This window comes from Theobroma cacao, chromosome 7 (assembly GCF_000208745.1).
Source record: "Theobroma cacao cultivar B97-61/B2 chromosome 7, Criollo_cocoa_genome_V2, whole genome shotgun sequence".
Lineage (NCBI taxonomy): Eukaryota > Viridiplantae > Streptophyta > Magnoliopsida > Malvales > Malvaceae > Theobroma > Theobroma cacao.
The window spans coordinates 14263550-14286543 of NC_030856.1; the positions used below are offsets into that span (position 1 = coordinate 14263550).

The following is a 22994-nucleotide window of genomic DNA, read 5'->3' on the forward strand; positions in this document are numbered from 1 at the left end:
GATTTCTCTCTCTCCTTTCGTCCACCGGCAGCTCGGATCTCTCCCTCTTTTCGCACAAAAACTCCTCCTCTTCCTTAACTGACTGAATCAAACTTAAGCTTCTCACTATCGACCTCCAAACCCACATCTGAAACCCCTTACTTTCTCCTCCATCTCTCAACCAGTAGCCTAAACCTCTCCTGAAACCACCCAAAAAAACCAACGAAAAGGGAAAAAAGACAAAGAACTAAAAATTACCTCCGATCTGCCTACTGCCCTTCCCCATTTTGTTGATTTTTTGTTTCTCTTTTTGGTTTCGTTTGTTTTGTTTTTTTGGTTTTTCAATCGTGGCCAGGGTAGAATGGTTGCTAGAAAGTTAGGATTTTTTATTTGTCTTCGGTTCTGATTTTTGTGGTTTGAATTTTTTGTTTTTTTGTTTTTTTTGCATATTGGCTCTCTCTTTTTTGAATCATTTTTCTCTCTGGTTTTTGTTCTTGAAAAATTGTTTTTCCCTTCCCCCCATCGGTTAGAAGCACCCCTTTTTTAAGAGCTGGATTGTCCAAAAATTTGGACAATCCAGAGGTGAAATCATGCTCTTCTGAGCATGATTTCACATGTCTCTAGCAAACAGGAAGGGTTGGTAGCCGGAGGTGACCAGTCCTCCCCAAATCCGACTACTTTTCAGGTCATTAATGCCCTGTAATGATGAATTGGAGAAGGGGCTGAGCACACGCTCAGTCCCTTCCAGTTCATTCCCCTTTTCTTCATTTTTTAATTTTTCTTCATTTTTTTTATTTTTTGTTTTTTTTAATTATATTTCATTATTATTTATTTTTATTTTTTGATATCGGTGTCTACAATATGTCCTTGCAGATTGTTATTATCCGAGCTCAAGATCTCTAGTTTTGACAAAAAGCACAAAGAAGATGGAATAACTCCCACAAAGTTATTACATTCAAACTCAAGTTTTGAAGTTATAGAGAAGGAACCAAACCAGGATGGGATTCTCCCGTTGAAATTATTGTTAGACAAAATTAAATATTTCAACCGATGCAAATTAGCCAACTCGATAGGCAGAGAACCATGAAAACTATTGTTTCCAATGTCAAGGAAAGCAACGAAAGACAGATTTCCCATGTCTGGTGGTATGGTGCCAGAGAGATTCACGCCAAATAGATCCAAAGCAATGACTCTGTGGTGTCGAGATCCGCAAGCAGCACCAACCCAATTGCAAATAGAGGTAGCAGTTGACCAGTTGGTAGTCAGCAGATCACTGTGGACGTGGGCTTTTATTGCAAGAAGAGCCAGCTGATCTGTTTTGATGTCGATTGATGATTTCATAGAGCATGAAACCTCGAAATTAGGCAGCACCACCACCAATATAAGAGCCAAAATGAACCGAGTGTTTCCCATGAAGTTATGTAGAAGTGGAACTTGTGCAAGGAAAACTTTTCAATTATAAATGAGAAAGACGATGTTTCCTTTCAATATATACAAGGTGACCAGAATTATCACTTGCACAGTTGGAGAAGATTTACCGCTTGGCATATTTGAGAGAATTCTTAAAGAACAATAATTAATTAATTTATTAAGTCTTCTCAAACACTGACTTGGTGGGAATACTTCCACCGAGTCCTACGCGACGAACTTATTGCAGAGGCCCTATGACCCCCCTTTTTGTTATATGTTAAAAAATTAGTATCTATTTATAATTTGCTCGATGGACAACTCTTCATTACCTTCTTTTTTTTTCTTATCTGAAAGTATTTTCAGCATAAACTCGATAATTTAACATACATACCGAAAAAATTTTGCTTATAAATCCACTGGAGATGATATTAAAAATTCTCCAATTGTCTGAGTTTCCATGTGGAAATTTAAATTCGCAAAAAGAGATTTGGATTTCAAAAATCAAAGCTAGTATAAACTATATAATGAAATTCATGAGATATATCAAATTCTTGGATATTTTAGATCTTGCATATGTAGTAAATTTGATAGACATTTGAAAAATTAAATTTTAAATTTACCTTTTTGTGCTCTTTCAAATATATAAATGTGTTGAATATTTACTAATTTTTTCGTTCATCCTCACGGCTGATATAATATATCAAATCCAAACAATTTTTTTTCCCAAACATAGCAAAAAGAAACCAGTTTATTTGATTAAATGTAAAAAAAAAAAGTTATCTTACAAGGAAAAGCCAATCTCGAGTTTCAGGATATTTGTTTTTGCCTAGTCAAATTTATTGCAATATTGCTGTAAATCACATGACTATATGACTACGAATAGGTTTTGCCAATTCTGCAATTAGGCAAGCTATGCCTAGTCATCTACTTTCGCAGCTAAAACGGACACAGAGTCAAAAGATCGACCATTAGTTTCTCAATATAATGAGGAACTTTTTTTCTTTTTCAGAGTAGGAAATAACGGAATCCTATCCAGGAGAAAGTTGTTGCCTCGTCCTAATCACTCTCAAATAGAAATTAAATATGTAAGTTTTCAACAATGATATACTTCAATTAAACATTATACATTTAACTTGATTTATCTGAAAAAATTGTATGCTCGTTGCGATAGTGTTTATATTTTATTGTTTACTTAAGCAGACTCTCAAATAGGAATTTTCAACAAATTTCTTTGTATTCAGTCAAGGAATTTTTTTCATCTAATTCTTGTTGCTGGTGAAACTGTAGACACATCAGTCTCATTTACCCACATGCATTCAGTCAAGGTCCATCATCGATCAGAAGAGTTAATTAAGTCATCTCAATTGTTGTTAAAGAATAATTGTAGCGAGTTGTGCACGGTGAAGTTATTGTAGTTGGCCATGTGACTAATACTGTATCTAATCAGGGAAATGAGGATTTGTTCGCTACTAGTGAAGATAAATTTGATGACAATTCAGATGACGGCCCTGATGAATGGCATGATGATAGTTTAGACGATGACTGGCTTTATGACAGTGACATTCCAAATTGCAATATGTTGAAGGCCAAATGGAACATGTTGGAGGTGTTGATGTAGGAGATGTTCAGTGTGATGACCTCATATACAATAAGCCCATCGCTAGTGACAACGGGATTCGTTCACCTGAGACATTGCTCAGTGACACTTATCAGGAAAGGGGAAATGCAAGGGTATGGCTTATTCTAGTGCAAAAAGGTTCTCCTTCCAAACAATTACCACTAAGTAGTCGACATGTGCCAATGATTGCTTATACAAAGGAAGAATGTTTTCCTTCAAGGCCAAGGTGAAACAAACTTTGAACATGTAGGTACTAAAAGAGTAGTTTGAGATAAGAGTAAAATGGTCATGTAAAGGTCATTTTAAGATTGCTTGTAAGGACAAGGTATGCAAGTTCGATGTGCGCACAATGAAGTTACTTGAAGGAGAATATTGGCAAGTTTAGACATTCCACAAAGTACACACGAGTACTGTCGATGGTTTGCAAGGGCGATTTTTAACTACGACTGCGAAGATAATTGGTGAACTTATGTCACACAAGCTTCAAGCTAATGGAGTAGCATTAAGACCTAAGGACATAATTGGTGAGATACGGATTAAGAGGGATTGGAATACTTGTATGGTAAGGCTTGGCAAATGAAGAAGTATGTAGAGAGGTTTGTTTTCGATCCCTCGAATGAGTCATTTCAACTATCACCCTCTTATTTTTATTTGTTGGAATGGAAAAATCCTAGTACAGTCACTATAGTGGCTATCGATGAGGCATAACTATTCAAATATTGTTTTTGGTCATACAGGGCTTGTATTCGAGGGTTTAGGAATGCAATGCATCCTGTAGTGACAATTGATGAGACACATTTGAAAGGCAAGTTGAAGGTTATTCTATTTGTAATTGTATGCAAAAATGCAAACGAGTGTGTATATCTATTTGTATTTGGCATAGGCCATGTTGAGGACGAAGACTTATGGACGTGGTTTCTTAGCAAGCTGTGTGATGGACTTGGTTGTCCTGAAAACACTATGTTCATTTCTGATCAACATCACAACATTAAGAAAGCAATCCAAAATGCATACCCAGAAGCATACCACGATTTATGCAATAACCACTTCAAGAAAAACTTTAAAAACAAGTTCAAGTACGATGACATTGCGGTGATTTTCACCCTTGCTCGAGACTATTATAAGGTTTTCAATTTCAACAGGCATATGACCCAACTTAAGTAGATTCACATAGGAGCCCACATGACCTTATGAGAATAAGCCTTGACAGATTGGCACGTGCACCGTCACCAGTAAGGCGATACCAACTCATGACATCCAACATTGCGGAATGTGTTAACTCCTGCTTGAAGCATGCAAGACAAATGCTAATCACTATTCTTATCGAGTTCATCAAAGACATGTTTTAGCATTGGTTCCATGACTAGTACGAGGAGGCTGTCAAGGTGACCAAGGCCCTTAGCCCTTAGGCTGCTAGGTAGTTGAGCAAACGGATAATGTTGCACATCAATTTGTAGTTAAACCTATCAATCGAGTGGAGTTCAAAGTTAAAGACGGAAAGATGGACGAACTTGTAAACTTGTTCAGGAAGATGTGTTCATGTTGTGAGTTCCAAACAAATCTACTACCATGCATCCATGCCATTCTGGCAATAAGCTACGAATATCTTTATTTCTTATTTGATTATTAATTAACATAGCTTTTACTTTGTGCTTCGATATTGAGTTAATTGGATTTTTTCAGTACGTGCAAATGTTAAGCCATTGAATTATGTGCGACTACTACAAGATAACCTTTTTGGTGGAGGGTTATATAGGGTCTATTTGCTCAGTTGGGCATCCAGTGACTTGGACATCCCCCCTCATCTGAAACAAATTATCGTTTTGCCACCACCTTGGCAAGGCCAAACGAGAAGATCTAGGAGGAAAAGGATTCCATTGACCAGTGAAGATAGTCGACCACGAAGATGTTCACAATGCAAGAGGTAAAGGCATAACAGACAAAATTGCCCATCCCCGTTTGTAGTTCCACCCACAAATCTTGCACCATCTTTAAGTCAATTGGCACTTCCATGAGGACGACGATTGAAAGCATGTTCAACTTACAGACAAACTGATCACACACGCAACACCTGTCCAATACGAAGGACAATGTTTGAGAACGTAAGGTGTTTTGTAGATGAAGACAGTATGTCAGCCTAACTAAATGTGTGAGCCATGTCCAGTACCTTTCTCATAATTTCCTTTTAAAGTTTCTTACATTTATATTTTGTGTTTGTTATTTAATAATGGACTAAGTTGATATTTAAACATCTTGTTATTCTGGTTTGTAGTGCTAAAATACTTCATTCTCTCAAAACAACTCATCTAGGCTTCAATTGTAAGTAATTTTCAACTAATTAAGTTTTTAAATATTTCATGTCTAAATATTTTTTCATTGATTTGATAATTTGGATTCATAATTATAATCTTGTTAATTGAAAATAGTATTGCATGTCAAATAATATCTTAAAATTATGAATCTTTCTTCTTTTGATCTATTTTGAAGATATATTATTTGATTATTTGAATTTTGTATTTAATTTTATGTGGTTCGTGGATGCTTATATTTAGTTTTGATCAATGAATAGAAAATTGTCATATTTTTTGTTACTAAACTTAATAATTTTCTATGTAAAATCATATTTTATTTAATTCTAATATTTTAATTTCTATTAATATGTAGAATTTTTAACAAGTTTTATAATTTTAGATAAATAAGTCATGGGAAGATATTTTAAAAAAAATTATCTCACAATACTCAGATTTCGAGCAACAACAAAATTCTACTAATTATCATATTATATTATTACATGCTCTGCTTGTTAGATGTTGTTGACATCATGTCGTGACATGCCATGTCGTTGAAGTATTATAGGGTTACACGCCACACTTGTTAGATGTCGTTTACATATTGCTATGACATGCCATGTCGTTGACATATTATATTGTCACACGCCACACTCTAATTGTTAGATGTCATTTATATCTTATGGTGACATGCCATGTTGTTGACGTATTATAGGGTTATATGCCATGCTTGTTAGATGTCGTTTGCATATTGTCGTGACACGCTAGGTCATTGACATATTATATTGTTACACACCACGCTCAAATTGTTAGATGTCGTTTACATCTTGTGGTGACACGCCATGTCATTGCAGTATCATAGGTTTACACACCACACTCGAATTGTTATATGTCATTTATATCTTGTGGTGACACACCATGTCGTTGGCGTATTATAAGGTTATACACCACGCTTGAATTGTTAGATGTTGTTTACATCTTGTAGTGACATGCCATGCCGTTGACGTAGTATATTGTTACATGCCACGCTCGAATTGTTAAATGTCATTTACATCTTGTGGTGACTCACCATGTCGTTGCAATATTATAGGGTTACACGCCATGCTCCAATTGTTAGATGTCGTTTACATCTTTTCATGACACGCTAAGTTGTTGCAATATTATAAGGCGACATGCCACACTTATTAGATGTCGTTTACGTCTTGTTGAGACACGCCAATAGTCAAAAAACCACAGGTTGAAGGTAAAACAACCAATTAATTTACTTCGTCCAATCATTATAGGCACTGTCTCTGAAATGAAAAATTAATGTATTAAATGTACGTATATTAAAATTAATTGTATCTACAAAAAATGTATATACAACTTCCCATATGTTTAGGGCGCAAGGTTAATGGTTCGTTTTCACAACTGTTGCAAAAAATTTCTAAAGCATAATGGCGACACAAGTTTGCAATCATTTTCTGCTTGACTTTGATCAGTCCTGATTGCATAATATCATCAGTGTACCGTATTGTAAACATACTGCAACTAATGTTATCATTCTGCCAATGCACTAATGATTTTGGCAAATGAATTTCCAATGGCATCAGCGTGGAATCTCATGTCTTGCGCATGTTTTGTTGGAATAACCAAATTGGTGGTAGATTATGGGCATCATCGTTGTAAGGGATGTCATCTAAGTCGCACGCAGTCCAGTTTCCTTAGTGGTAGAAGTTCTTCTGGAGTCCACCACTTTTACCTTCCATTTCACCAAGTCAATCTTTGCAACAGTCAAGTGCCCACCCATATTGCAAGAAGCGAGGATGAAATTGATATCTTCCCATTTTTTCTCGTATGTCGGCCTATCACCCTCCACATACATCCATAAGTCAAGTGGAATTTTCATACTCGACCATACCTCTTCAGTTGGATATACAATGTAGAGCATACAGATGGTGTTTTGTGAAATATGTTTACATCAGCTTACACGTCATGAAGTTCAACACACACATGTAGTTTCATAATTGAAAAATGTACAAATAAACTTATGAAGAATATCGTATCAACCACGCAAGCACGGTGTTGTACAACTTGGACTTCAACCTTGTAAGTTGTTTACATAGTACGCTAACGCATGCATCAATTTGTTCACTTGTCATTTCTTTTAGAGGATCCTTTAATAACGAGAAAAAGTCAAGCCCTTGGTCCCCTAAGATCTCGGCGTTACGCTTGCAGATTTAACGTAATGAATTTCAAAAGGTTAGGTGAATTAATATTTCATACCAAATAGTATTTGCAATTTTATTTTTGAGCTTACCTCACACATTCGTCTTTCCTTAACACTTCGTATGCTTCCACCATTGAGTTCTAGACATCTAGGCTGTTCACCAACTAGTTGATCTATGGGCTAGCAATGTATTTGCTAGCTATTGTGACCCATGCTTGTTCAGTCGGGTTTGAGATTCATCGTCTCCTTCAGCATCAACTGATTCAAGGTTCCCATCCCCACGCACAACTGCATCAACAAGTGCATCGACATGAGGTACATGGCCTCCTTCAGCATCAATTGATTGAAGGTGCACATCCCTTCCCACAACTTCATTAACAACGTCATTGACATGAGTTGCATTATCTCTTTCAACACCAACCATGTTATGGTCAATGTCTCTATCAAACCCTGCTTTGTAAAATAATTATAATGTCATTCACATGCTCGATAGAATGTTTATATATTTAGGAAGTTCGAGAAATCGTTAAAAGACGATATTGCCTCTAATGGTACCATTGAGTCGATTAAGCCTCGAACTAGTTCAAATAATAATTTTAAGGTGAAATTAAGAGTTTCACAGTTCAGGGACGACTAAAAATGGTAATTTGGAGTTCGAGGATCAATTCGGAGTCAAACCGAAATTTTCACTACCTAGGGGCAAAATCGTAATTTTTCCACCCGCAGACAAAATTTGAGATTTTGAGAGAATTTAGATCACATTTGACCAATTGGAGAATGGTATGAGTATAAGGGATGAAAAATATGTCTATGGGCAATTTTTCAGTTGTTGGAGTAAAAATGTAATTTTCCACTTTACAAGGGCAAAAGTGTAATTTTTAAAAATTCTCTCCACCAAAACTTTGGAAAAGTCTAGAAATTTCATGGAAGACATGGATAAGTGAAGAGGATTGAGTGGTAGAAAAAGAAAGTCAAAAAGATGGCTAGAAAAAAATAAAATAATAAAATATTTAAAAGGTAAATAAAATAATAATATTTTATTAATCCTATTAAAAGGCTTGAAAATTCCAGAATTCTTCATTGGGAGGGTCAACCAAAACCAGCAGGAGAGAGAGAGAAATAAGAACAAACCCTAGAGTGAGAAAATTCAAAGAAAAAGTGTGATTTTTCAAGGAATCAAGTGTTTAAAGGTATGATTTTTCAAGCTTAGCTTAAGATTTATCATTTCCATGCATTTCTCCTTATTTTCCATGGTTAAATTATGTGTTTTGATGATGGATTCAAATCTGATCATATGGGTTTAGAGAGAGAAAGTTGTTAGATTAATTTGATTTTGAACTATGTTAGTGTTTAGTGTTAGTTTAGCATGTTTATGAGTAAAACAACAAGAAAAATATTCATTTTCTCCATGAATTTCTCTAGGCCGAATATAGCCAATGGTGTATGAGGATGAGGTTGACTTTATTTTAAGAGAATTGGATGGAAAAATGGTGAATTATGAGGTTGGAAATTAAATGGAAATTTTTGGTGCAAAAAATTGAAATTTTTACCCACTAGGGGTAAAAGCGTAATTTGTGGTCCGAACTAATAAATTGGACCACATTCACAGTCATTGAGGTATTGTGGATATAATTGGATAATTGAAATTGAAATAGATGGAATTGGACTTGAATTGTATATTTTAGAAATTTACACCGTGTATATGCGAGTTAGGTCGGATACTATGATTAAGCGATTGTCCAAACATTTCATACCCTATCTAGTGCATACGCATGGATAAGAGCCTAAAATAATATATATTGATTTGACACAAATTATTGAATTTTTTGTGTCATGTATTGTGGATAGGTGGTGAGCTATCTGATATGAGTAAAAGACTACACCCGAGGACCGATAATAGGAGTATATCTACTCCTAGTACAGTGAGTAAACTTACTATCGTCTTAATTATCTAGAGTAGATTTATTTAATTGTGTGATTTTATGGAAAAATGGTTTAATTGGAAAATTATTGTGTTTTATGGGAAAATGGGATTTTATAAAATAATTTTATAAAATTTTTAAAAATTTAATAATGATTTCAAAAATAGAGTAATTGGAGACTTATACAATGATTGTGTTGTTTATCCATGATTTTACATAAAATGGCTTATGATAAATGTGGGTATGACTGGTTATTTTTATGATTTAAAGAATATGTGAACTACTTTGATTTGCCTTGAATGTGTTAAGTGAGCCATGTCATACTATTGTGATTTTATTGGTTGGTGGATTATAAAGTGGGCACTGCAGTGACAGGGGTTCCATGGGCCAGCCTAATTAGAGGGGCACGATTCCCAATTATTGAGCTTACCTCGATTGGAGAGGCACGTAAGATAACTCCCGAGGTAGGATTTGAGTACACTTCACGCTGGCCACCACGTGAAACTGGGACTCAGCCAACGCTGAGGAACGGCTGTGTTGTTAGAGGTGAAATGTGTTTGTGTGTGTGACAATAAACAGCCTTGGCGGTCTCGATAAGATGCCTTCGCGGGGTATCCCCGAGAATGGATTTTTGGCAAGGGCCAAGTTTTTGAAAAGTACATAAGCCATATTGAGTAATTGGATGAAATCCAATTATTTATATGGGTTGGGATGAATTATTTTAATTGTCTTATATTACTCGGCTTTAGATTATTTTGATGATGTCTGTCTACTCACTGGGATTTTATAATCTCACCCCTTCTTCCTATACATTTTTCAGGCTCAGAATACGTAGTAGACTGTCAATTGCATCGAGAAGTAAATTTCGGAGTTGCATCCTAGAAAGCAAGGTTATAGACTTAAACCCTCTCAGTTATTTGGGGGCCCACGTGTCATTGTAATTTAAATTGCATACTCCAGTTTTCTATATTACAGTATGTATAAATTTATTTTGTTTTTATGTGCTGAAAATTAATTTTTGATGTTTCAAATATATATAGATTGTTTTACAGTAAAATAGATTATTTTAATTAATATATTTATTTTATTTTATGATTCAATAAAAAAGAAAAAAAGAGAGAGGAATGGAAAAACTGGTACAAAAGCCTTGTGAGGTCTCGAAAGGCATTTGGGCGAAGAATGTCTGTCGAGGCTTCGCGGCAGTTGTCACGAGCTCGATGGGAGTTCCCAGTCGTGACAGTCTTGATTGTTAACACTAGGTTCATCATCCTACCCATCATTAGCATCATTATGCCACTCACTATCATGGTGAGATGAAGCACCACCCTACAAAATGAGTCAAATGAGAAAATCCATTAACTTATAACATACGTTAAACCCTAAACCAAAAATAAAGAATAAAACGACACCCTGCTAACCCTAAACCATCAATATATGAACAAGCTAGAAGAACATACTTGTAATTTCATGCCATTTAGAATCTGACCAACAATATGGTCCTCGAACGCCTGTATTGCATCCTTTAATGACTGAATGGAAGCCTTTAGCTCCATCATGTCTCGTCCATGTTTTTGCATGACCCATCATAATTGATGGACTGTGACTACACCATCATTGACTTTTGTCACATTAATCAACTGCAATAAAAGATATTATTGTGTTATTCGATAATCAAATATGAAATTGTTGAACCTAAACCAAAAAAACCATCTTTACCGACGGATCGGTACCACTGTGCGTCTGAGTAGGTCCTATCGGTCGTTAAGGAGGAGGATGTGTATGGGTCTACTCATCGGTGAGGGAAGAATGTGGTTTACTGACATTGCCATGGTTGTCCCTTTCCTCCATCAACTCAGGGCTTAAGCGCTCTTTGTTTCCAGAAGCAGCGTTGGGCCTCCACTTAATGAGACCAACGACTCTTTTCTCCTTTAAGTTTCTCCTCTTTACCCTAGCATCAATTCTCCATTTCGCTCGATCCTCCATGTGTCCTATTGGCACATACTGGTGCCTCTAAGATAGAGGGACATCTATGCCTACCAAATATTCCCCTTGTGGCCTCATCCGTTGTGGGCTCCAAGGTTTCGTGCGCCCACAATTGCAAAATACATACATTGCTATTATTTTGATAAATAGTTTACAACTTCACAAGACAAATTAGTAGCCGTTAACTCACTTGCTAAGGTGACTTAAATTTCTCAACTGCCTTGTAGAAGTCTTTCAGCTTTTGATTGCATTGTCCTATGTTCATACATAGGTAAATGTTGTTCCTCAAAGTGGAAGGGGAATATTAACTTTCGAAAAATAGGAATCACCCCCAATACCAAAAATTGCAAGTCAATTGTAACCATTATCATATTGTAAATGATAAATGACTGCAACCTTTTTATGTCAAAAGGAAATTGCAAAATGTTATGTGACAGTACTTGTATCACCCATGCAAAATTGTAAATGTTGTAGTGTAAACGATTATCCTTCTACAAGTTTGCGACAGGAACTTTGAACCCCTTCGATAGGTAGTCCTCGATCAACCTTCAAACATAATGACCCCAAGAGAAGACATTCCAAGCGTTGATGTCCTCTACCAATGACAAGAGCCAAAGCGTCACCTTTTTACTGTAGTCTTGACAAAATAAAATATTATTTGTGATCAAGATGAGTGCCATCTTTGTTTCATCTCCTGGTCATTGAAAGTTGCTTCCTTAGAATGTATCAAGCAACTCTTGTAGCTTAACACTCTGCTATCCATTTCAGTTTCTCACATGAATTCCGTCAAGAATGACCTTATATGGTCGTATGAATATATCAGACAGTGGGCCAAACTTCAGTTCGGTTATAAGGCAGAACTCCTGCTTGGATAAATGCGCCTTGTTCTTGCCAATGGCAAACTAACTCATGGTCCATTGACTTTGTTTCAGTGATTCGATCAACCATAATGTTCTGCATTAGACCAGTGCAAAAGTAGCCTTATGGATAGACGTCTGTTGTTCAATATTCTACTCATACAAGTGCACATATCGCAAAGATAATATAAAGATGAGTAGAGTGTCGATCCCACAGAGAATTGAATTAATCCTTATTGTTAACTACTAAAATTAATACACCATAATTTTATCTAAACAATTAAAATTAAAAAGAAAGATTTGAAACTATTACACTAATAACTAAAACTAAAACTAATCTAAAATCTATTAGCAAATTTACTTTATTAATTTCTAGTGATTACTAGACCTAAGATTGTGATATCCCTAAATATTTCATCTAAATATTGTCTCTCTCTCTTAACTTAGTTTAATGGATTAAGTTGCTAACCAAAAGTCATAAATTATGTCATGACCAGATACTCCCCTCAAGTCTGTGACAATTGCCGCGGTGTCCCGATAAACACTCATTACCCGCAATGCCAACCGGAACCCCGCAAGGCTTAATATCAGTTTTTCATTTTCCCTGTGAGTAATCGTTGCCAAATATCATGTTCTAAAAGATTTTAAGCTATTTCCAAGCCAAAACGATAAAAAAATAATTTTCAACCCATAGGGGTATTTTGGTAATTTTTTTCTATAAATTTCGAACCCAGCTAATTATGTAGTATACAAGTGCAAAACACATATTTCAAAATCAAAAGTAAATTTAGATGTATAAAACATTCGTTTAAAGTGAAATTATGACTGTTAGAATAAAATAAAAATATTAAACAAAATATTCTATTTTCTTGTTAAACAATATTTTTAGAACACTGCGTAAATAATTTTTACAGCGTAAACGTAAAATAAATTCCTACATACAGTAGTACAGATAACCAAAGTATGAAATTTAATTTACAGTGACATGTGGACCCTCAAATGACAAAAATGAACGAAGGCTGTGAACTTACAGTTTTTGAGGAAGTAAAGCCAACTGTAGCCTTCGACGATATCAGTTATCTACACACTATCCTGAGCCTGAAATGGGTGGAAAGGAGGGTGGTGAGATTACATAATCCCAGTGAGTAAACAAACATCATTAAAAATATCTAAAGTCGAGTAAAAGGAAACGAATTAAATATTGCACTTAAATATGTATTTCATAACATAGATATTCATTTCATTTAAATAATCAATATGGCTTATGAGTATCTTAAAACTTGGCTGATGCCAAAAACTCATACTCGGTGACACCTTGATAAGAGGTATCCAACCAAGTCGGCCAAGGTTGTCAAAAATTTCATATAAATACGTAAGCATATTTTTAGTTTGAAAAACATAGCCGTTCCTTGGCATTAGCAGAGTTCATCATCACGAGGTGGTTCGGTGTGACGTGAACTCTAACCATACCTCAGGAGATACCCTACGCGCCTCTCTGACTAAGGTACATATATATATATCCGGATTCCGTGCCCCTCTAATAGGTTGGTCCACAGAACCCACCCACTGCAGTAAGCTAACCCACCATACAATAAAATTTTGACAGCATGACAAGGCTAATATAATACTACCCAGCGTGCAATTGTAAAATAGAACAATTCATACAGTTCACAAAAACATATCCCAGCCAGTCATGCCAACACATTAACATAAGCCATCAATTTAAATCATAAATTTACAACAAATCAGTGGTCTCCAATTACTCTATTTTCAAAATCATCATTCAATTTCGAGACAATTTATAAAATCTTTTCATTTAAGCACATTTTTTTATAAAACCTAAAATTAACCATTTAACTCATTTTCATAAAATTTCACCAAAATCGAATTAAAACATACTTTAGATAATTAAAATGATAATAAGGTTACTCACAATGTCTAGAGTGCGGATTTTCGAAGTACTCATACTACTGGTCCTCGGGTGCAATTTTCTTGCCTTTATCGGAGGACTCACCACCTTGACACAGTACAAAATTGAAAAACTTACTTCATTGGTACTAAATTGAAATTAAACTAATTTAGACTACTAATGCATGATATGGAATGCAAAATGCACTGGTAATCATCTAACCCCGGTATTGGCCTAATTCGTCTAATCACCCGATTAATTGGCCAATATGTCCAATTCAACTCCAAATTGCTCCATTTCTTTTCCAATACCTTAATTCACCAAACACAAGTCAAATAACCTAAAATTTGGCAAAACCATCTTCACTTTTCTTCTTAGAATTTTTGGCCAATAATGGTGCATTAACACTGTGATTTTTTTCTACTACTTTTCCACACCATAATTCATCATTTTCTAACCAATTCTCTTTAAAAAATATCAAATTCATCCTCACTCAATACAAGGTAGGTTCGGCCATTGATGGGTGATCGGGAAAATGAATTCTTTTCTTGTTGTTTTGTTTCTAGACATGGTAAACTAACTAAAAACACTAACATAACTTGAAATCAAATCAATCCAACATCATTCTCTCTCCATACCCATTTGGCTAGCCATGAATTTACCATGAAAATATGTGATTTAACCATGAAAAATAAGGAGAAATGCTTCAGGAAAACAAATTTCAAGTTTAAATTGAGAAATCCTACCTTTTTCACTTGTTTTCCTTTATTTTCCACACTTTTTCTCTTGAAATTCTCCACCTAGGGTTTGTTCTTTCTTTTCTTCCTTTGTTCTTCTTTGGCTGGCCATATGAATGAGAAATAGGCTGATTTTGTGCTGATTTTTAAGCTAAATATTAAAATAATCCAAGCTTGACACTTGTCACCATATTATTGGTCCATGTTTAAAAACTTAATAATTAAGCAATCTCTCTCCGCCACTTAAATTTTCTCAATTATCCATGATAATATTGGGTAAAATCCATGTGCTGGATAAGTTTTGGGTGATGTAAAATTTCGATTTTGCCCTTGGGCGACAAAATGACTATTTTACCCCTATGCTCGGAAAAATGTCAAAATTAAATTTTTCACTTCTCAAACTCAAATTATACTCCAAATGATCGATTTTAGTCAAAACTTTCATCTAACACTCACATCTTAACCTCAGGTTGCAAAATGACCATTTTACCCCCAAATCATGAAAATTCCAATTTGACTCCAAATCGATCCTCAAACTCCGAATCACCATTTTAAGTCATTCTGGAACTTTAAAATTTTCAATTTCATCTTAAAATCTCTCTTTGGTCTAGTTCTAGGCTTAATTCGACTTAGTTGCACCACTAGGTACACTACCGACTTTTGACAATTTTTCGAGGCTTTCCAAATATGCAATCATTCACTCAATCACATGTATGACATGGCAAGTATTCTATAAAGTCAGGCTTGACATCTTCTCCCCCACTTGGATCAATCATATGATCCTTCTTCATAACTGATTTCAACATCCGGTGAAATATTAATATTTTAGTATTATTTTATTATTATTTTTTCGCGTGTGGATCATTTTATCCTAAACTACTCGTTTCATCTTCCATCATGTTTAAACATTATAATTGGCCTCAATTCGCATCCGATAAGCTTTATTTGTCACCATTTCAAAGTATGAGGTATTAAAATTATTTACAAGTCTCTGTCGAGTTTTTTATAAAAATACCTCTTCCAATTAATTTACTATATGTCTATGCTAATTATATTGAAGAAAGATTCATTAAGTTTGTGCTCTAATTTTGGCTATGTATGGCTTATAGGTGTATGTCTACCCTATATGCAAATCAAACCACCTAATCAACTAAGTATATTCGATCATATGCTATTTTATTCTAGGTCAACCTAAATCTCCTTTGTCAAGTTTTAACCTCGGTTTCCAATTCAATCTAATTGGTAGCCAGTCAACTAGAAACATTAAGAACAGAATAAAATAAACAACTTAAATATATCAAACATAAGTAAAAGAGAGATAAATAATTCATACTACATATTAAATTCAATCATAATCTTAGATTAAAAATTTAGTTCCCCATCAAGTCACCTACATCATTGAATAAACTTTAAACATTCAAATCAAACCAAGAAAAAATAAGAAAATAAGAACAAGATAGAAAAACCCAAGAATTGTATTCTTGATCTCCAAATCTCCTTGAATCCTTCAAATTCTTCCTAACTTCAATAACTTTGTGGCTTGACCCTCAACTGTCAATATGGTATTTCATTCTCTTTTTAAGTCCTCCGAAAGGTTGTTTTTATAGACTTTGAAGTAAGGACAAGTTGGGTGGAGAAAGAAGTCAATTGTAATCAGATTATGTGAGTCGCAGCCTTGCCCAATTAATTAACAAAAATTGTAATTGCTCCAGGACTGTTACAATATGTCAACTTCAACAAGATTTTTGACCAATTCCAAGCTGAACTAAGTGAAGTGGTAAACATCAAAGTAGATTTTTCTCTTATCTTTTCAATGGTTCAAGAATCGCTTCATTTTGAGCTCTGTAGAGAAATTTATGGCCAAAATACCAAAACATGTGCAGTGAAAATCTGCACCTTGAAATTGCTCTCCTTTTGCCATTAAAATTCTTCTTTCATCAAGTACCTGCAAAAGCACAAATAAATCAATAACAACCTATCTTAACCATATTAACACCAAATTAAGTATAAAATTAACTAAGGTTAGATGGGCTCACCTAAATTAACTAATTTAAAATAATTAAATTAAATCTACTAATTTATATCCATTACTACAAGAACTAAGCTAAATTACTATCAAAATTAAGCACAAATAACTCTATATCATATAGTTATCAACGTCCAGCAACATACCGAAGCTCGTACACTTGACTGCTTCGTACTTCCCTTTCTCTTGGAGCGTCTTGTTTATGTAATGCAGTTACGATCACTTACAATGGGTGTTAATAAAGACCATGAAGGCCTACTTCTCCCTCGACACAACAAGTAAAGTGTCAAGGTTATCATACCCTCTGAACTCCATTTGCAAAACATAGCATCCATGTACGTGTGAGATAGACCAAAAAATAGTTAACCCATAATGTGCAACACGCTAGATTGAAGAAATTTATGTTGTTACATGCTAAGCAGACCAAGTAAAATGTTGTTACATGACAACTCTGCCATGTCGTGGCATGCCAACTATAATTACTGATTTGTTATATGATATGCCATGCCAACAATGCAATTTTCCCACAACATGCTAGATTGAATAAATTCATTGTTGTTAGATGCTATGCAAGCTAAGTAAAATGTTGTAACACGCCATTTTTTTGTTCTTACATGCCAAAAATAACTACTTATTTGTTACACTCCCTACCCTAAAATAACCACTTTGCTTACACACTAAGGAATATGGTGACTATGCGATTTACACACAACACGCCAGAAAAAAGCTATACCGCAAAAATAATTAACCCACTACACGCCAGATCGAACAAATTTTTATTCTTGTTACACGATATGTAGACCCCCTAAAAAATTTTGGTTCGACCCTAAACCATGTAAGTAAAAATGTTGTAATTCTCTCCACAATTTAGGCAAAAATCGCAAAATCAAGAAGAAAACAATACAAACATATTACAGGCAAAAACACAAACATTTGGGAATGATGAATGAATCAAACTCTCTTACTTCAAACAACCGTTTGCGAATGATGAAAAGAAAATAAAATGCGATGGCATTTTAAACACCTCAATTGCTAATAGGCATGCTGTGGAATTTCAAACGGTTTCCTTATTTGTCCACATTATTTTGTATTTAAATTTATGTCGTGTCACATATTCTATCCATGGTGTGTCACATATTCCATCCATGGCTTGTCAGGTATGTCACATATTCCTTCTTTGTTGTTTCACATATTCTCACCACGTCGTGTCACATATTCTCACCATGTCGTCTCACATATTCTCTCTATGGCGTGTCACATATTCTCACCCTGCCATGTCACATATTCTCACCTTGTCGTGTCACATATTTTGACCCTGCCGTCTCACAGACTCTTACCATGCCGTGTCACATACTCTCACCATGCCGTGTCACATATCCCTCCATGGCATGTCACGTATTCTCACCCTACTGTGTCACATATTCTCACCATGCCTTGTTGCATATTCCCTTCAGGGTATATCATAGATTCCCACCCTGTTGTGCCACAAACCTTGAACCCTACCATGTCAAATATTCCCTCCATGGCATCACATATTCCCACCATGGCGTGTCACAAACCTAAACCCTATCGTGTCACATATTTTCACCATGTCATCTCACATATTCTCACCACGCCTTGTCACATATTGCATCCAAGTCATTTCACATATTCCCTCATGGCATGTCACATATTCTCACCCCAAACGTGTCACATATTCTCACCATGACGTGTCACATATTCTCAACATGCTGTGTCACATTTTCCCTCCATGTCGTATCACATATTCTCACCATGCCGTGTCAAATATAGTTCTTACACGCCATGCGTAACAAATGATAGAAGGCCTGTTGTAGCACGACCAATTCGTGTTTTGGTTTAACATCTTCCCCCTTTCGATTCACCACAGTATCAGGGATTTTTGGTTTCACATCATTCTCGACTCTTTAGATTCATCACAACCAGTTCCTCCTTTGGTTTAACATCAACCTTCTCATAATATCTTAAACCCATTTTCAATGTAATACAATAATGCACATTTAACAACAAATCACTAAACCACATTCTCAATCAATATAGCATTCAAATCATTAAACTAATAAAAAAAAGTGACATTCACTCACAAACTTACCATGTAAAAATTGTAAATTTCTTCAAACACTTTCCTATCCCTAACCTTGAATCTGCATACAAGGTTAAAATTTTTTTTAGCCTTGAAATATAAGGTGTTTTTGAAAATAGTCCTCTAGATAATTTTAATTGTTTTTAACCTTCAAATTTTGTACTAGGTTCATTCCTTGGGTAAGGAAGAAAGAGAATGGCTTCTTGTTAAAAGGTGCAGTTGTAGACACTAAAAATTATAATAAAATTTTATTAATTAAATATCATAAACAAAAAATGAATGAAAATGACAAAAAAATAATAAAGAAAAAAATGAAAAAGAAAAAAAAAAGGGGGAGAGAGGTACGACTGGCAGGGTGCAGACGCACCCTGTTAGGTACCTCCCTCACCTTGCCAGACGCGAAAAATTCGCATCTGGCAGAGTAGTGGAGCGTGCCCCCTTCAACCCAGTATAAAGGGGGCACTATAGCACTCATTCGGGGGGGAGCCACAACGAGCAATGAAAAACCAGTGACCTGCAAAAATCCTAGTCTAACAGCCAAAACAACCGCAATCCACAAATCAAAAATATACCAAAAAATTCACAAATGAGAGAAAGCAAGTGGCTGTGTTTTCTTTTGGGGAATTTTTAATCGGTGTGCGGCTGCTTTGGAGGGAGTTTTATTAGAGTTTGGGTAAGCTTGGGTTGCCGTCGATCGGTCAACGAGAGAGGGGAAGATTTGGGTTACTGGTGGGCATAGAAGAGGGTTGTTTAGAGCAGATCTGAACAGCCGTCGATCTTAGGAAGAAAGAGAAAGCCGACCGACGATTAAGAGAACAGACCGTTGGAGAGCGACGTCGACGTTTGGAGAGCGATGCCGTCAGTTGGAGAGCCGACCGTTGGGGGAACGACTCCGTCGGTTTGGAAAGCCGATCGTTGGGGAGCGATGCCGCTTGTTGGGGAGAGCTGACGGTTGGGTAATGGCCAGCGGTTTGGTAGAGAGAAGGGAAAAAGTCTGGGTTGTAGAGAGAGAAAATGGTGAAGGGAAATGAAGTAGGAAGGGAAAAAAGGGGGTTTTATAGCTAGGCTTGGAGAGCTCAAAACTACGTCATTTTGAAGCTCACGAACAAATCCTCTTTAACCTCCTTCAACGGCACCGTGTTGCTGGTGGAGCGTTGGAGTCAAAAGGGTCGCAGATCAGGCCGACAATTTGGGTCCACTTGACCCACAAAGGTAAATCTTTTTATTCTTTCTCAAATTTGTTGGGTGATTTAGGTTGATTTATTATATTGGGTTTTAGGATTAATGTTTAAATAGGTATGATTTAGATTTAATAGTTTTAACTTGATGTTCTAAACTACACAAATATTAAAATAAAATATCAATGGAAAAATAATTATATATATATATATATATAGTTAATTAAGAAAAGAATTTAAATGTAGGAGAATATTTCTTAAGGGTATTTAAACTAAGGTAAATGAAGTATATATGCAAAACAAAAGTAGATTGCTAAATAAAATATATTTATAGTGTTAGATTTAGAGAACGAATATAACAAGAATAAAAATAATAAAACAATAATAATATAAGAACGAATGAAACAAATAAATGATAGGATAAAAAATATATATATATAGGTTAAACAAGAATTAGAAACTAATAGATTAAAGATAAAATAATTATAATAAAATAAGTATGAGAATCAATATTAGAAAGTTATCTCTTTTAAAAAAATAATAATATATCATTATATTAACTGCATGTATAATATACCGATGATGGGATGATCGGTCGGGACGCGAGAAGTCACAATCCTGAGCCCACATTCCCTAGGTTCGGAATCCAAATCAAGGCTCCACCAGTACGATGGGAGGGCCTCAATTTCAAGATCCTAAAATTTTTTTATAAATAAATTTTTTAAAACACAAAATCATTAAAAAAATAAATAATAAAATAATAAATAAACAAATAGTAGGTAAAATATATATAATAAATAAATAAATAAAAATGATAATAATAATTCAAATGTATATATATAATAAATGTATGAAAAGGTAAAACCCATGACATTAAATAAATAGACAAATAGTATAAACTATCAACAAGAAAATTCCAAAACAATAAATAATCTAAAAATTAAACATTAAATATATGGTGGTATAAACTATAGATTAATAAATATTGTGTAAAAGAAATAAAAAAATATATCAAGAAAAATATAGGGAAAATATAAAATATAAAAAAAATAATAATAAAATAAAAAAATATGATAATAAAAAAATAATAAAATAAAAAAATAAAAAAATAATAATAAATGACCAAAAAATAGATAATTGTATTAACATAGCATGTATATTGCATCATGCATATCATTGCATATAAATATTTTTGTTTTCGAGTTTAAGCCCCGATATGGGATCTTCCGAGGATCTTGCGAAGGCGGGTATTTCTTGAAAAGTTCCCTAGGTGAAAAGATGTCCTCGGGTCCCACCAGTATGATGGGAGGGCTCGAGAAACATCTTTAATAAAAGGCTTTTGCCCGAATTAGGTTCATTATGCACGAAAATATTATTTTTAAAGAAAACGTACGATGACCCCGATGACGGGATTTATTCGTCAAATTTGCGAAGGTGAATTTCTCGAATAATTCCCTAGGTGAGAGAATACCCCAAATCCCACCAGTATGATGGGCGGATCCGGGAAAATATCCTCGATAAAAGGTTACTCGTCCAACATATTTTTATCCCAGCCATGCATTGCATCTTGCCCCACATTTCCATTCCATTTTAGGTTAAATAGGAGATAAAATAAGAGAATAATGACTAAGGAAAAATATGAACTTAAAAAATAAAACCTAATAGGATACTTTAAAAATGGTACCGTTCATGGAACGAGCGTTCCGGGGGTGCTAATCCTTCCCCGAGCGTAACCTTACTCCCGAACCTAGATCTAGAAAATCGTAGACCAGTTTAAGGTTCTCTTCGGTGGACTTAAAATTAATTTTAAGGCTTCGTCGATTAGAATCGAGTCAATAGGTGGCCAATCACACCTAGTAAAAAAAGATTGGTGGCGACTTCTAGTTTTTTTTAGAGTTTTTTCATCACGTCTAGGGGTCGGGTTCCCTGACCCGCACATTACGACAGCTGACAACTCCATTGGGGACTGTCGAGAGTTGAACCATTAAATAATAATAGGTTATCCAAGGCTTTAAATAATTCGATGTTTCCTTAGTGTTGATGATTTGTTCTGCATATTTTGTTTAGTGCATTTGTTTATTTCGCATTTGTTACTTTATTGCTTTTAATAATTGTGGGGATTTAAGATAGAGGGATGTGAAAATGTTACTCCGAACTCAATGTTTTCCTTCACACACACAACACATTTTGCATTCATGCATAAACCCTCCACCCGAGTTATGTCCTTTTTAGGAGGGAGTTTATTAGCTACGCTTTCGTGAGGTGATAACCTCCGCACAGGCTAGTGAAAACTCCCACTCAAATCTAACCTAGTCCGTTTGAAGCCTGTAATGGGTGAGGATCAGGGTGCCTTACTAGTCTGCGTGGACGACAGTGAGGAACGATTTAGGAACCTTAGCTCCGTTTATAAACCCTGCTCGGCATATAGAATACCAAGAGCAGCTTAACCGTAGGTAGTGCCATACCCGTGAGAGTATACCCTATAAATAAGTACACATGAAGGAATTTCTTCCACTCCCTCTATTTTAAATTTTGCCACGAGATAATAAAATATCGTGGAGTAAATAATGTCTAATGACGTTAGTAATACCCATGATATTGCTTATTATTCTCTCATTATTTTTAACACTCCACTCTTTCTTTTTACTATACTAACTTAAGTTTATTTTGCTTGTCATGTGCATATTACATGTTCATTTGCATGCATCATAATTGCATATAGGAGAAATATTGGCTACACAACATCCAACCTAAGAGATCCCGGTTACATCCATGGC

At 35.1% G+C, this 22994-nt stretch overlaps 1 protein-coding gene across 1 annotated transcript; it reads right to left on the minus strand.

The window, feature by feature from the left end:
* On the minus strand, positions 814–1392 carry LOC108662798 (putative receptor-like protein kinase At3g47110). Its single transcript, XM_018124380.1, has one exon. The coding sequence runs from the start codon at positions 1390–1392 to the stop codon at positions 814–816; it is 579 nt and encodes a 192-aa protein (XP_017979869.1).